The sequence below is a fragment of the Diachasmimorpha longicaudata genome, chromosome 18 (assembly GCF_034640455.1).
Source record: "Diachasmimorpha longicaudata isolate KC_UGA_2023 chromosome 18, iyDiaLong2, whole genome shotgun sequence".
NCBI classification, from domain to species: Eukaryota; Metazoa; Arthropoda; class Insecta; order Hymenoptera; family Braconidae; genus Diachasmimorpha; species Diachasmimorpha longicaudata.
In genome coordinates, this window is record NC_087242.1 from 3,208,827 (window position 1) to 3,226,686 (window position 17,860).

Here is a 17,860-nt window from a genome sequence, read left to right on the forward strand (position 1 = left end):
AAATTGTAACATTCTCAAGTTCACTGACCTCCCACTTCGTGTGAGCGAAAAGGGAGGAACTGTCGTATCTCCTCGCGTTAAATATTCAACGAGAGTGTTATGAAAAAGTAATTGAGAATATTCGCACATATCTGACGGGTCAATGATGACGTTATTCAAAAAGTTCTCGCTTAGTCTCGGGCGTGAAACGCACTCGAGTGGTTCTTCTATCTTTTCCCATCGTCCAATATGCAGAGGGAAGTGTTGGAATGGCGAGAGATCGATGGACTAGATCCAGATACTCTGGGATTTTATGGGACTCGGGGTTCGTTGAGATTCTAAAAATTAGACCATTAGATTTTTTATATCCAATCTCTGGGTTATTACCGCAATCCACAATTTTGCGCTTGTTTCTGTTATTGGATTTCCATTGTCTCACGGGGCATTGAATTTTATTTTCCTATTCATCCGATCATTCGCTCACCGAGGACTACTCTTACTTTTGTTGGAGAGTGTAATTATGGGGTAGAAAGGGAGGCGGAGGGGAATTAAAAAATATTCACTTCCTGGGATTAACAAAAAAATGTAACGTATGCGGTCTTGGATGAAAATATACGAGACGGACCGATGATTTTAATATCGAATCACCAAGTCGGTAAGCTGGAAAGCTGGAAAAAGCTCGGGTTCAGCATATTTTTCTGCTTTTAAATGTGTACTGTTGAACAAACACCTGTGCCGAAAGCCCTGAGGGGGACTCGAGTGGTTTTAAAGGCGTGGAAGATAAACACACGAGCTGTGTGCACCTTTCATGAATCTGCATAGAAAGTATCTCATCGAATTTCACTCGGAGGTACACTGACAACAAAAATTACGTGACATCACGGGACTAATTTCCGGAGTCGAGGGAAATTTTTGTTCGAAAGTGAATTTTTTTTTTTGGTGAATGGAAGGAAATATTGGGGCGTTGGAGGGATCCAATCCTACGAGGGGAGAACTACTTTTCTGAAGAGTATCCAATCATTTTTTTTCAGGATGGAAAATAAATTTTTTGGGTACTTTTTGTTTAAAAGTTGCTTTTTCGGACAGTGATAAAATGTTTTATTTTAATCCGCTGAGGGAATAGGATTTTTTTTGAAATCAAAAACTACTTTTGTCTCGTTTATCCACCGACTTTTTCCCAGTGTGGAAAATAATTTTTTCAAGTACCCTTCGCCTGAAAAGTCACTTTTTCAGACAGTTACAAAATGTTTTATTTTTATTCACGTGAGGAATAGGATTTTTTTTCTTGTGAGTGTGATATAATTTCAGAAATCAAAAACTACTTTTGTCTCGTTTATCCACCGACTTTTCCTCAGTGTGTAAAAGGAACTTTACAAGTACCCTCTACCTAAAATAATTCTTCGCGTCCCTCCTAACGAAATGTTACCCAGATACCCGGAAGAAGAAGGAGATTAGTATGAGACTAATCTCCATCATTTCATAACCATAGCCACGTAGTGATATTCATCCCTGTCCGCTTATAGCCGCGTCCAAACTCTCTGTATACTTTGTATGTCACGTTCAACATGGATGGTAGTGTCTCTTGACTAACTTTTGGGGAACAGATCCATGAGAAACTGGCAAACGTTGCTGCTGGCATATCCCACTTTGACAGATGTGAATTAACTCAACTTCGAGTTTTGATTCAAATTAATACCTCAATATGTGTCGAGAGTTGGAGACACCCGGAGAGAGGAAGTAAGTTTCCAGATTTGCCTTGAAGTTCGGTTAAATGACAGCTGGATCGCGAAATTGAGGATTCACAGGGGATTCATTGGAGATGGAATAATTCAGTTCAACTTGACGAATTTCGTGGTTCCTTAAGTGAATGGGCTTGTTCTTCGCTCGAAGATCGGAGTCGTCGGGATCCTATGCTGGAGCTAATCCTCTCCTGGAAATTTACCTGACAATATTTTTATCTAAAAATTATTTCTTCCAATTAACCCCCGCAATTTATTACTCTAATTATGTTCACTATAAAAAATGAAGATTTTTGTACTGTCATTCCGATAAAAATTTCAGTCCTGAGACAAATTACTATGCGACGAAGTCCAACGTCTGTAATGATCGGCTACATTCGGGGGTCATCGTTAATTAATCACAATGAGTTACCGAAAAATTACTGTATGGTACAATAAAAAATGGAGGAAGGAAGGCTCGATAAAATAAGCTGACGTAGATGGAAATATTTAAATGATTTCTATCAATTTTTTATTTGCCCTCAAATAAAAAATGATAGTCCTTCAAATGTTGTAGAGTTGTTTAGTAAATTTTACGAAGCACATATCATTAATTACAAAATTTATTCCAAAATTGACGGTTTGATATGAATTTTTCGATTTCTCGACCGCACAGTAATTTTCCAGGCTTTTCCCTCCGTTCATGTGTCTCTCTGTCGCACACGTTTCCCTTTTGCATAAACATCGACACACCAACACATGCACGTTTGATAGCACTTCTCAACTGATGATTCATATTGTCACAAATCAAATACAATCGGACTGGAAAATTTATCAAAATGTATATCCGGAAAATTATGGAGCTGCCACATTCGCCGATTTGAGGTTGACTTTTACTAGAGTTCAATTCACGTATCGAATTATTGGTGAATTGAAAGATTAACGAGACCATCGAAATGTCAATCGTCATACGTTTAATGCAATATCAATTGAATCAGGTGTAATGAACGGTCCACCATTGTCACGCACTTCCATCGGATTCAAAATTATATTTGATGGAAATCTCGTCAACAAGAGTGAAATAATTACCTTAATTATCGCAAGCGAACGTACGTCACTCAGGAAAAACTGAAAATTCAAATTTCCCTGGAAAATCAGTCAAATTTTCGAGGTACCGCACCTGAAGAGAAGGATTAATTAATGATTTAATTTTTCAGTCTCTTCTCCTCCCTTCGGAAGTCAAAATGAGGTCGAAGGGCTGCATCAAGGGCTCCATACTTTTCTCAACGAATGTCATACATTAAAATTTTCACTTCTCCCTCGCAATTCGTGATGTCAAAAAGCCCGTGACCTGTCAACTTCTAGACTCATAATTCACCTGAAAAACCCTTTTATCGCTTTCCACTTCATTTCACCCTATAAATCCCTCATATTCGATTGGAAATGTTGGAAAAAGGTAAAACCCTAAGCCAGTGTTTACCCAATCCACCGCCGTGAGATTTTCCATCAGCAATATCCGAAATTCTTCTTGCGGAAGAGGTATTTTTCCGTCGCACAAGGGGCCGAACAAGTGTAACAAATAGTGGGAGACGAAAAAAAAACATCTAAACACGGAAAAGGCCAGGGAGAGCACCATAAGCCGATCGTATATCCTCACGACAGCTCCTCCGTATGTATTTGAATCGATACTCCCTCACGAGGGTCGAACGTGTCTACGGTTTATCCCACCCATCGTGTTCACCAGCACTTCCCCTTTTTTCCTCGGTTTTTATACTCTCCCTTTTGCGTTTTTTTCAGTGTGTCGGGACAGACTACGTCAGAATTTACTGAAGCGACTATTTGACCCTTTTTTTTACGGGTCTTATCGACGATACCCCAGTCAGTGGCTTATGACGCGCCCCGCGCTCGTCGATTCTTCGTGAAAAACTGCGGAGAAAAGTTTTCCCTGAATTATCAGTGACTGCCTTTGCTCCCATAACTATTGGCGATATATTTTCCATAATTTCTTTTACTGCATTTTTATTGACTGGATTTATGGGCCACGAGGGTGGGGGGTGATGTTTATTTAATGGGGAAAATACTGGGGGATATCGGAAAGATTTTTTTTAATAGAGACAGAGTCATATTTTAATGGAATAGTTGAAAAATTTTATGGAATTTTTTTTATTGAATTTTCGATATTGAATTTTATTTTATTTGGCGATTGCCATTGCAGGGGGGAGGGGGGGAAGTCTGGGAGAAATTACTGTGTCGGGTACTCACACATAATAATTGTCATTAATACAGCAAATGGTGTGATAAGTTTTGTAATTAATGAAATGGGTTCGTAAAATTTACTAAATAGCACCATAAAATTTGAAGATCTATCATTTTTTATTTGAGAATAAATGAAAAATTGATGGGAATCTTTGAAAAATTTCCATTTGGGTCAGTTTATTTTGTTGGGCCTTCCCTCATTTTTTACTGCACCACACAGTAATTATTCTCCGAATCGCATCATAAAAATTCCCAGATTTCCCTCTCCCTATGAGGAACGACGGATTAATCCAATCAATTAATCAAATTCTCGTCGTCAATTAGATTGAAAACCTCAAGGACATTTCCACCCAAATTCTTCAATCATTTATGAAACGTTCAGAGCCCTCATTGAAGATAAACCTTTGTATGTTATTTAGTGTAATGATAATGGGTATTAGAATCGTGGGAAAATTAATTTGTGACCTTCAGAATAATCAGGTTAATATGAAATACGAGTTTCACCCCTTGTTATGAGTGAATAACCTATCAGGTAATGAATGCAGGCTTAACAGCCTCCACTTTATCGAGATATCCCATTTTATCTGCTACCCACCGACCAAAATCCTCTCCATAACCGACAAAAGCAAACCCATAACCATATTCATTGATGGAATAGATGCGATACCCGCAAAATGTGAGGATCTCGTGTTTTCCATTCCCCTCGCAGTGTTTTCCATAATTCCCTCGCGTTCATTTTATTCTTCATATGGGCGTGAATTCGGCAGAGAGAAAGCGCCGCTGTTATTTTTGGATAGAACAAAATTTCCGCGTTCCACTGGCACACCCCACCGTGTTATTTCCGTTTCAACACGCGCCGATTCAATATTCCTGCTCCGTTGATATATCCAATTTATCATGTTTTTTTTTTATTTCTATCATTCACATTCCTTTTCCTAAAAGGATGTCATTCTATTGAATTACGCGTTCCAGCGTATGCTAATTATTTCTAATGAAGATCAAATAAAAAAAAGAATGTCATCACAATAAAATCAGAATTAAAAAAAAATGATTAATTATATGTGACTTCGCAATAATTGATTAATTATTCAACTGGACGATTTTTCCCGGGGCAAATTGGGATGATTGATATGACTTTGGAGGAATCACTCATTTGGTTACAGACACATGAATAATACCGTGATGTTGAGAAATTTCTATGGAAATAGACTGATGTTGATTAACCCCCATCATTCGGGGCACATCTAACAGGAGCCAAGTTCGAACGCAAATGGATGAGGGCATTTCCAATGTTGTTTGTTGTTCAGTTCAGGGAGATATTTCCAGCACAATTGGACCGACTGTACTGGGAATATCTATCAGTGGCTGCCATTTCATTAGTCTTCCGCTTCGCAGCGTTAGACAAACGAATATCTCCATTTTCCATTTTTTCGATTTTTCCAGGATATTTCAACGCGATGTTATTAGGTTTTGGGAGAGAATTTAGAGCTTATGACCTTCAGATGACCCTCACATGACCTCTAATAATCCTATTTGCTGTCTCCATAACTCATAAGCTACCTGAGCTCCACGATTTCATCTATATGACCTGCTATTATTAGGTTTTGGGAGAGAATTCAGACCTTATGACCTTCAAATGACCGCCACATGACCTCTGATAATCCTATTTGCTCTCTTCCTAACTCATAAACTACCTGAGCTTTATGATCTCATCTATATGACCTGGTATTATTAGATTTTGGGAAAGAATTGAGACCTTATGACGTTTAGATGACCCTCACATGACCTCTAATAATCCTATGTACTCTCTCCCCAACTCATAAGCTACCTGAGCTCTATGATCTCATCTAATGACACCATGTTATTAGATTTTCGGAAGGATTGCTACCTTATGACCTTCCGATGACCATCACCTGACTTTTAATAATCCCATTTCCTCTCTCCCCAACTCATAAACTACCTGATCTCTACGATCTCATTCTTTCTGAGTTTTTTCTATTATTTTCAACGATCTTTCAGTCTCAAACGATTTTACATCACCTCCCGTGCCCGCACATGACCTCGCCTGTTCTTCCTCTGACCTCCCCCTGATCTCATGACCCTCAAATGACCCAAAACCAATCATCGTGAACCCTGGAAATCCTCCTTTGATGTACCTCAATTTTCAACTCCCATCAGTGAACAGTTGGGAAAAAATTACCGAACACATTTTACTGTGCGATTAATTGGAGCGAAAATAGTCTGCAGTCCCTTTCTGAGCTTTTGCTGTAATACCCATCATCAAAATGGCCATTAGTCGAAGAGCTGGGTATCTGAAACAAAGCCTTTGAGTGATAAACCTCGAGGAAGTCGAGTATAATACTTCGTCGAAGCGATGGGAAACTGCGGCCTCCAGTTACGAAAATTGAAGCGCTCGTTGGTATTTCTGAACTGAAAAAATGTCTAGGGACCTGTTTTGTGCTCCAGACGGTGGGAAAAAGGGTTCCTCCCCTGAATTGTCCTCGTCTTCGTCTAATGAAGTGCATGCCAAGGACGTGGATAATACCGGAAAATTGGGAGGATGAGGGGAACGTCGTGTCGTGGAGAATCCTGGAATATCTGGAATTGACAAAGGTGTTGGGAGGGTGAGGGGTGAATCGAGGGGGGTGGGAGGGCGGAATGTAACCTTTTCAGAATATTCAGTGCTTAGTCGCATAAATGAAACTACTCGAGAACTACTTTAACCTCCTCCATTCCTCCTGGACACACTTGGAATACATAGCAAGGGAGGAGGAATAACCGTGTCCGGGGGTAGCTACCCTGGGTTTCGCTTAATAAACGAGAATTTATGCTGTCGTTGTACTTCTAGAATACACAAGTCTGTGGGTGTTTTTCTTTTTTTTTTCGCAAACTCATTCTCTTAGTGGAGCGATTTAGAAGGGGTGGGAAATCGATTAACAGCAGTCGGCGATTGTTGTCTCGCGATATTTCGGGGTGAGGGGTAAACGATTATCACGTGGAAAGAGGAATTTGTTGGAGATCGACAGAAAGAGAGAAAAAATTGGGTCTTGGAATGTGGGGAATGTAAATCGATGTCAAGATAATCGATTCTCGCATTTTCAAAATCGATATATCGAAAAGATCTCCCAAATTTTCTTTCAAAAATGTGGAGATTTCAAATTAAGTCAAATGGAGAGAGGAATTTATTGAAGATCACTAGAAAAAAAATAAAAAATCGCATCTTAAAATATAAAAAATATAAATCAACGTAAATGGAATCGATTCTCGCATTTTCAAAATCGATATCTCGAAAATATCTCCCACCTTTTCATTCCATAATTCGAAGATTTCCCTCTTTGGAAACGTCTCCTTTGTTCTACTCCCGAGCTGGAATGTGCAGCGAGGGGGGAAAGTATCACTTCCAAATTGTTTTCTTGAACTCATTGTATTCACCCCTCGTAAACGTTTCCGTCCCGAATGACCTTCTCAACCTTTTTATTGTTTCCCCGTAAATTGGCGAAATTTAATAATTGCCATATACCATCATCACCAGGTGAAACTCATTAAATTGATAAAATGTGCTAAATTGAACTCGGCAGACGTTGCCGAGACGTGCATTATATTATTGGCTGGCATATTTTCACCGAAGACCGAAACAATTTCCAGATGTTCCCTCCCTCCACCCTCTCAGACGGCCTGCGCCATGAGGGGGTGAGAATATCGATTGCAGCTGGTGTTATTTCTTCGTCGAGCTTCGGATAAAAAGGAAGTTGTCGGCAATTGCCCTGTGTCGGGGCAATTAGAACGACGAATGAGGTGGAAAACGAAATTCTTAAACTTCGAAGAAAGGGCAGAAAGGGCCATAAAAGGGGGAGGTTATTAATTCAATCCCTCGGAATGAACTCACTACAAATTCATTAACAAAAAAATGTGAGAAAATGTCTCATCAATAAACAACAAATGCAACAAATGCAACAAATGCTTCTCAAAATTATTAAATTATAAATAATTCTTATCAGAAATTTCTTATCACGTTCCAATTATTAAATTAAAATCGACCAACGACGACGAGGGGGAAAACTACCCCTCGGGTCGGCGATAGAACGAGTGAATTAATGGGACTTTTTGCAGATTAAAAAAAGTACATTAACAGAAAACAGCATGTTATTTTGTTGAACAATAATTTTGGGTCTCGGTACAGTAAACACAGCCCACCCCAATCGAGCTAACGAAGTGGCGTATCGGTGGGACGTAACGTCAAGTTGGAATAATTATTGCAATGTACCACTGTAATTCCTCCCTATTGCAGTGAGCTCACCTTCTCCCCCTCTCCCCAACCCTGGAGAATATATACATCGGATGGCATTAATTTAATGCTGCATTCCGGTTACAACAACGCCCCCGCCCAGCCATTCTCAATTATCAACCCCTGTATAAACGACAATTCCCGTATTTTATTAACACATTTGTTATCTGATTTTACAGTTTAATAATTAACGCAGTTGATTATTGAATATTGAATGAATAATTGAGGAGGGCTGTTTCATAAATTGACATTTGTAATGGAGATTGCGGGGGTAGTACTCACCGGGGATAATTTTTAACTTTCTTCTTCCTGTTTCCAATGCCAACTTCGTGAATAATTGAGCGATCGCGCTATGGACGAATGCAAATCAGGAAAGTTATGGGGATTCTACGGTGAACAGATGGAGGATGTCGTTGATTAATTCGATGGAGAGATGGTAATTAGGTTGGATTAGAATTATCTGCGACTTTGCGGAGTTGAATTATCGACAGGATGTGACCACCCGCCGTCAAGTGACGAGTGGGGGTGGGATAATTTGAGTTGTTGAGTGATGATTTTAATTTTTTGCAAATTAAATTTATTGTTCTAAGATAATTTTTTTATTGAAGAATAATTATTGCGTGAATATCCGGCATTTTCGGGGGGTGGGGGGGGGGAGAATTCTTCAAAAATCGCCCGACAGTTGCGTCATGCCCCAGTCAAAATAATATTCAGTAAAAATTACGAAACAGTTCGGCAGTTTTAGAGGGAAAATTCAGGGAAAAATGCGTAATTGTTCTGTAATTTTTATTGATTAGGGTTTTGGGTGGCGGGTTGAGTAGAGGGAGGAAACACGTAATTTTTGGAGAATTTTTAACGTCCTGAAAAAATAGTAGGAACCATTCCAGGACAAATTGAATATTCAGCGAATTTTTTGGGTCACCAGTATCTCACAAATATCCACCCCGAGCACGCAATTTCCACTTGTCCTCAATCCTGAAAATTGAATCTTGGTGTACGTGACGTAGTTCAAAATTTCCACGATCATTGAATGTGAAAATTATGTTCCCACCGAGTCCAGAATGGAATTGAATCGCGCGATACAGAAATGGGATACTGAATTTCCAATTGCAAATTCCACTGACGAGAACTGTATTTTTATTCTGTACCACAAATATTATGCATTAGCATTCGGTTCCGCAAAAATTGTTCCCTGAATCTCCCAAAACTCGAGTTCCCTCGTGGAATGGACCTGACCCGAAGAATTCAACCGCCGAAATCTTAATTTTTTCTGGAACTTTCAGAAGGAAGACGTCCAAAAGCTCCGAAAAAATTTCGTAACTCCGTCAAATTTTCCTCAACCGTTTCGCTCCAGAATCGCAAAAATTCTCCAGCAAAAAGTTGGGTAATAAGATCTCAAATATTCCGTTATCAGCGCGTAAAAGTACTGAACACATACCAGTACACAATGTTAACAAAAGTGCAGACGTCTCCCCACCCCAGACAATACCCCAAACTTTGTATTCCACTGTTCCAACGTGGGTCACTCAATTAGCATAAATTTTTTCATTCCAGATAATCGGAAAATGGTACGTGATAGAAATTCTGGACCACAGGCCATCGCCAACGCAATCATCCCCGACATCAATGCGCCCAAAGATCCTGGACACGTGTCCAATAGTGAGAATTCGACTGGACCGTCGACGGGACTCGACGTCAGAAGTTCTGAAAGTTCTCTGGACCGAGGAAAAGGGAAACATCGAGTACACATTTGGCGTTATTGATCTGAGAAATTCCCCCGGCTTCTGGACATCAATCAGCCCCCAAAATGGTAATTTACCGATTTTCCGTACCAAAAAATATTCGGGCACGTCACATACCCTTAAACCCTTAAGATATCTTCCCCCAAACCTTCCCCATAATTTTATAATTTTTATTTTACGCTACGGTAATTTTTTCCGAGCAAATAAAACTGACCGTAAAAATCCCGAAAAAATGACCGCGTAAAAAATGATAATCGATCGACAGTCACTTAATTCCTCTGTGATAATAAAAATTGTCCGGCGATGGTGGGCGATGAAAAAGTGATACCTCCGTTATTTACCCCTTCCATTATCACTCGTGTGTCAAATGTTGCCGGCAATTTTTCAAAATATAAATATTAAATTACTCCGGATTGTTTGTCCACCGAAGCGCGTGATCGTGACAGATTGAATGAACAGCAACATGAGAACGTGCGTTGGAGCGATCGGTGGCAGTTTCCCGGAAAACTATGTGTGAACGGAATGAAAACGGGGTACGAGGGGGTGGAAGGGGCGGGAGAAAAGTTTTCCAACTCCGTCGGAGTGAATTGAATTGAACGATCGTGGGAAATACACGTCAGGTGGTATCAACCCCCTTGAGTAGACTAGCGAACGGCCTCTCGTCGTCGACGTAACACTGACGACTGAACAAACAATCTATAATTGTTTTTGAAACATTAGAGTCAACAAACGATTGGAAACACATACAATAATTGCGAGTGGGGGAGGGAATTTGTTCGGTAACAGTGGGACTGAATCGACGGTTGATTTTTCCACTTTTGGCGGAGGGAAAAATATGAGAATTTTAGGGGGTGAGTCCGGGAAAAATTACGAGGGTGGGGGGGGGGGGACTTTTTGGTAAAAATTACCAGAACATTTGTCTGACTCGTGATAAAAAATTATCTTTTGATCCTAATGACTTTTTGACAAATTAAATTCTTTATTTATCCCGGGAAAAATTATTTTCTGCGTAAAAAACTTGATTATAAATTTTTATAGAATATTTTCTCTCCAATATGATCTCATATATTCATCAGTAAAGTAAATCGCCAGTAATCCCGTCGCGTCATATTGACGTCGCATTATAAATCGATTAAACGGATTCGGTTACATGAAATACGCCATCGACAATGATGAGGATATTTAACGATTCAATAATTCAATGGTCGAGGGAATTTCACAGCTGATCGAACAATTAAGTCAACATTTCCAATTGTTGCTTTTAATTTATGCCCTCACACAGATCCACAACTCAATTAATATTCCACCCTTCACTGTGGGGTGAGGTGCGACCTAAAAATGTGAAAAAAAAATCTCGAAGGTGGAGATAATAAAAAATGTATTTTGCAGATTGTTAAGGGGTGAAAAAAGTTGGACTTATTGAAGAGTTGGACCTCGACTTTTCCATGACAGAATGAAAGTTTTTAAAAACCATCAGGGGGGATAATTAACTACGTCCACTGATGGGGAGATAAAAAATAGTATCAAAGTCCGGGCATCTCCTGGCGACCCACTGACGTTCATAAACCACATACGATATATAACCCATCGATTCTGGGATAATTCATGGGTCTCGTGCGTGGTAAAGTTTAGAACTCCGTTGGGCACATAAATTGGATTAACCATTCGATTCGACAGTGCTACGTTGGGCGGGAGAGTCATACTTTTGCGAACAGTACAATTACGGCTCGATATGGAACATCTTGGGGGTGAAGTTTTGGTTATTTTGGGGGGATTTGAATACAGAAATATCGATAAGTCATAAATTATGGAACGCGGTCAATTGTTACTGCGGTAAAACCCATCGGTCATCTTGATAACTTTATCAAATTCTTCCCAATTATTTAAATAGTTGATACTAAAAAAAGTTGAATTTATAATCACGTTTTTTATGCAAAAAATATTTAATTTGTTCAAAAATTATTGGGAGTGAAAAATAATTTTTTAACGTGAGTTATGCGAATGTTTTCCTAATTTTCGTCGAGATTGTTAGACCGCACAGTAATTTTTATCGGTATCGCACCCAAAAATTCTCATATTTTTCCATCACCGCAGATGTAATCACGGAATTACCCTCTAATGAGCGCAATTTATCATTCATCTATATATTTTTCCATTTCTTTCATCCCCTAACAATGGGAAGAATGCACCGGAAAAACTCGCATAAAAGAAAACTCTGACATACTCGTAAAATCCAATATTATTGAAAAAAAAAAAAAAAAAAAATAGCAAAACACAACCCCCGTATTCTTCTCGAGAATTTTTTTTCTATCGACAAGGGGGAGGGGAAGGGGGTGGGGAAGCTTCTCTACTTCAGCGTATGTTCAAGTAGTCCGATAACAAGTGGAAAGAATTTTAAAAGTAGAATAAGAAAAAAAATTCTTAACAGAGTCAAAGATTTTTATCGAATTCTGATATTCCCGGATGTTAAAAAGTTGAAGCTATGGCTCCTGTCTTATCAATATTTTTTTTTTTTCAGTAAAAAAGTTTAAGATTTTTCTGAAGAAAGATCGATATTCGGTGTTACGACGTACCCCAAAGTTTTTTGCTGGGATCAACGGTTTTTATAGTTTAAAATATATTTCGTGAGTTCTAAAAAATTATTGTTAAAAGTGCACTTCTGTACTTAATTTCAATTTATAATATTTCAATGACAGTAGAATCATTATGAAAAAATAATAATAACAGGCATCAGAATATAAAAAATTGTTCGACATCAATTTTGAATTTATTAATAAAAAAAGTTTGATGCAATAGAGGGGAAATTAGCGCTTGTTTTTGACATTAGTAAGTGGTAAATACTTTGTCACATGATAATTTCTTGTAAGTGATGATGCAACGAAGTCGTAGACATAATTTCTGGTGCTCAGGGGGATCATCCACTGGGATATTGAGCGAAGCGCGTATTTCAACCCCAACAGAATCAAAATCAAGATCTATATTTCTTCGGGGTAAAGGACATCCTGGCAAAAGAGAAGATTTACCAAGATCGTTAGATAACCTCTGGGGTTTCAATTATCGGAATGACTTCCAGACCTACTCAGTTCACTAAGACCAGTCCATCCAGCCAACCACTTCCCCGTGGCAATGAGATATACTTGTTCTTCCCCCAGATGAACTATCTCGGGACGACTATTCTCGGCGAGTCCGCATCCTTTATAGGTCCTATTGGGTAATTAAAAGTGTATAGGGCTGTTCGAGACGGTCCTGATGAGTCGGTGGGAGACTGGATGTGTGATTGAAGATATTGAGGTACAGAGAAAGATATTTCAGGTGAAAATTAGACCTCGAGGGGGTGAAACAAGAGGTAAACGTTATTTTTTACTCCGTGAAGTTCACACGGAGAACAAAATTAAACGCAAATTACTAGTAAAAACAATATAAATTATTTCCCTAGCCATGTGGGGGGTGGAACCACCCCGAGCTCATCAGTGATCCCCTCCATGCCATACGCAAACTGCAAAAAGCGAAAAATAAATGAAAAATTCCCGGTTTATGCGAATCATCGCCGACGATATCAGAACCGGATATCTCAGTGGTTTTTACCCGCGGTAATTTGCCATTCGCTGATATGAATTTTCAAGAGGATAATTGCAACTCGCGTCATATATCCATAGGCATTCCGTCTGAATATACAGCAGGGTAATTAGGGCAGGGGGTGGGGGCTACTGATTGAAACGCGATATTGTTTTTCCAGTTTTAGTCCGATTTTTTTTATTTTCACCCCACGTTGGAAATGAGTTTAATTGACGGGGTTGGATTTTTTGGGTTGAACTGTTCTGCAGGACATTCGTTAATTTTCATGTTCATATTTTTTTACTTTGACTCGAGAGGGTTGATCTCCCCCGAAATTTTTTCCATTTTTATTAAACAATTAATTAATTAATTTTATTTTATTAAACATTTAGCTCCGGCGGGCGAACACATTTTTCAAATGAATATTTTTCACTCCGAATCAGCAAAACTATGTCGTCGCAATTTTATTTGAGCGAATCGAGCGAATGAATGAACGACGACGAACTAAAAAATGCCGAATAGTTGCAAGATTTGATGTAATAATTCCCGAGTGCTAACTAGTTTTCATTAATGAAAATTCAGCAGCGCAACTTTCACCCGCGGTTACATCTTGCTAATTAGCGCGATGAGAACAATTAAAATGAAGATGAGAAGGAATTTTATGAAGGATGTGGAGTTGCTAATGAGCATTTTAAGGGGTTGAATAAATCCAACGAGAACTTGATATTATTACCGACGTTTAATGAGTTTAAATTACATTAATGATAGTTGAATATACAAAACTTTTCATGATTGCGATGATATTCCAGATTGCGAGAATCGTAAACTGAAAATTCATACCTCGACCTGATTTTTCGACTGAATGTGCAGGTAATTAAAAATATCAGAAGACTACAATTAATTTAATTAATTATGAGTTGAGAGAAATTTCTACGACAAATTCTGGTGCCATCAGAATATTTCTGCGCTGAGAAAAACAAATATTTCGCTCAAATATCCATTTTCTCCCAAAAAGTATTAATTTTTTCAATTGTTAAATCCACTAATTCCATCACAATAGTAATTAACTTTGAATCCCCTCAATTATATTGTTATAGACCATGATCATGTTAATCATAACATCGAGCGAACTCTAAATTCTTCTCCCAATAAAACCAGAACTTTAAAAAAATAAATAATTATCAATGGACTTAGTTCAAGGTCACATGCAAAATACTCCTCCTCTATCGTAATATAATTATCATAATTTAAACCTAAGAAATTCCCCATCGCGACTAATTATACCGAAGAAATAAAATTTAAAAAAAAAATACTTCTCTGAAGTAAATGGATATTCATCAAAAACAATTTATTTTTTCTCTCTGGAGGAAAAATTCTAACGCTGCTAGAATTTTTGCAGAATTTTTGTTGCTGAATGGGCATTTGATTGATATCCTATTCAATAAAAATAAAGTGAACGAAATAAAATTGGCGGTTTCATCATTGCGGTTAGTCCACTAAACCCATATCGATCATCCCAGCAAGTCCCTAGCAGACATTCACCGTTGACGAGATTGTCCGCAGCCCGGGTGCGGCTTAATGGATCCACATACATACACAAAGTCCACCGACTACTGTCCCATGTTCCATAACCACGTAACACATATAAATATATATAATACACATAACGTCAGATTGATCCGGATGGTGTGTGCTGCAGGCGAGGCCATAGACCGCTTAAACGTAATACATTCGCGGTTTCATGTGATAATGAAAATCATTGAGCTCCAAGTTCTCCCTTTGAAAATGATACGATGACCAATGAAGCGTTGACAATCATACGTCGACAGTTGTAATGCACCTGGTTGACCTGTCATCATGGGTTGAAGGGATTCCCAGTGCACTTGGCTTCATGTTTGTGGGCATCATAACATGATTGTGAATTTCATTAAGTGATGGCATCATGGGACATGGGGGTATGACAACAGGGACATCTCCATTTTCATGGGACTGAGTCAGCGGTTAAAAAATTTTTAGGTCAAGGCAATTGGAGTTTAAATTGGCTGAATGAGTTCTGGGATGAGCTGTCCCTGTGCTGCCCAAAAGAAATGGGACAATATATTTTTTTAAATTAATGTGGAGTGAAAAAAAATTATTTGAGAGCCTCGAAGAGTCTCCAGGAGCACAGCGTCTGCTCCGTTGTTGTTTAATAATTATTCTGGAGTAATAATAGTAGTGATGAATAAAATAGTGATGATGATGGCTCTTCTGTGTAAGAAATGGGAATAACTGAATTTAATTGTTGCTGGCAGGTACACTAATGAGAGATCCGACCTTCAGTTACGTTCAATTCGATGGAACTGTTCACGTGATGAAAGCAGTGATGCACGAGCTGCTCCTGACCTTCTGCTCGCGTTACCCGGGTAATCAATTTTACTCGATTCTCCTGGGTCGCCGGCACAAGCTGGAACGCGGCACCAAGAGCATTCACTATCTCCTGGAGCATCGAAAAATTATGATATCCAGCATTCAGTCAACCTGCTCCAAAGGCACTGGGGTTTCAATTCAACAGAGCAATACCATCAGCATCAGCCTCCTGGGAGCTATTGCTCTAGCTATTCTCAGGTTCTTTTCCGCCACGTTCAATTCAGACTGGTAATGACTCCAATTTTACAAAGATAAAGAATAATAAAAATAAATAAACTAACAATATTTGTCAAATTAAAAAGATTTTAACAGAGTTTTCTCTTTGAGAGTTGATGATACCATCAATTGTCCAACACATTCGGCAAATTATTCTGTATTTGTTGAATCAACAATCAATAAATTTGCCTATATTTCATTGCAATGTGTTCTGATGGGTGTGAATTCGCTGGATATTGGAAAGGGATTTTTTCGGGATGAGTATCATTTGAAGAGCCGAGATAGGGGAGAAAAATTATTCCTAAGAATTACAGATAATAAATGAGACGCTGGGATTTACTTTGAAAAAATCACCCCTCCAAGAGGCTAATCGTCGTTAAATACGTTAGGTTGTAAATCGATGGTACTTTTTTCCTTCATTCACTGATGATGAAAAAAAGTTGAGTGATGGTAACAATAAATTTTCGCCCCTCCAATGTTACGTTTAAAAAAAATATCCTCTAGAGTATTTATCACCGTGAAAATGCTCGAGATTATTAACATTAATATCATAGTATATAATCCGTACATGAGTCATGTGCGTCAAATATATTGTATGTACGATGACAATGAATTTTAAAAAAAATGGATGACTGCGTTCATCAGTTGAGTTTATTAAAAAAATTATTGAATAATGTCAGAATATATTTTAATAATTAAGTTACTAGGATTTTCATAGAGTATATGGAATTGAGTTATGAGTATTGTCATGTCATTAATTGTGTTTGCTATTTGTACATGAATCATCAGATTGTGCGTGTTGATTTTTTAATTTATTATTATTTAAATGAGACGGAGGTAAAAGGCACGAATAAAGTGGAAAAATAATAATATTGTCAATCTATTGTTACGCCCCTGAAGACACTGAAATATGATATTAGAACGAGTGATGCTGCTTGGGGTCCAGTGGTCTCGTACACAACGAGACTGGATTATGTGGCGGAGGAGTCGAGTAAAGAGGGTCCAATAATTAAGGTTAATTGCACGATTAACCCCACCCTCGTTACACACACACTGATGGTTTGACATCCTCTTGAGATGCTTCTGTCGAATGAAATTCACGGTCACTTTTGTCATCAGTTTAATAAATTTGTTTGTTGAAGAAGCAATAAACAAGAAATTCCTCAGGCTGATACCCTCAACCATGTTCAACAACAAATATTCCTATAATTATAATTAATGTGTCATCCGAACAAATCATTTTCCTCATTAACTCTTTAGATTATTTATTATCTTATAACAATGTACCAACTGATAAATTATAACATGTCATTCTCAAAGCGCCTATTGATCCAATATCGAGCCGACATTGAGCCAACATTGGGCCGGCATTGCGCCAACATTGAGCCGACATTGGGCCGACTTTTTACGAGTGACTTTCGGGGATCAAGTGCGATCACACACGGGGATTCATCAAAGACATCGGCCTTGAATTCAGGTAAAAATTAGCGAATGGACCGGGAAAAATTGGAATATTTCGAATGTCAAAGGACGTAATGCCAGGGTATTACCTCTAGAGTATCGCATGACCCTTGAACACTTCCTGGAAAAAGATTCTGGAGACGTATGATTTATAAAAATCTCTTGAAAGCAAGATTTCACTCTTTTCGCAACATTGCAAATTCTTTCTACTCTCTTCCTATCTCGAGCCATTGGTGCCCGTT

General features: G+C 38.5%; 1 protein-coding gene across 3 annotated transcripts in view; it reads left to right on the forward strand.

Moving 5' to 3' along the window:
• The window catches only part of LOC135171113 (uncharacterized), a 43,197-nt gene extending 26,170 nt beyond the window's left edge, over positions 1-17,027 (forward strand). For all 3 annotated transcript variants that reach the window (XM_064137453.1, XM_064137455.1, XM_064137454.1), the window contains exons 3-4: positions 9,793-10,048; positions 15,827-17,027. In XM_064137453.1, coding sequence (XP_063993523.1) covers positions 9,793-10,048; positions 15,827-16,173 — 603 coding nt within the window. In that variant the 3' untranslated portion in view covers positions 16,174-17,027. The remainder of the gene's footprint in view (positions 1-9,792; positions 10,049-15,826) is intronic.
• Positions 17,028-17,860: the final 833 nt, after the last annotated feature.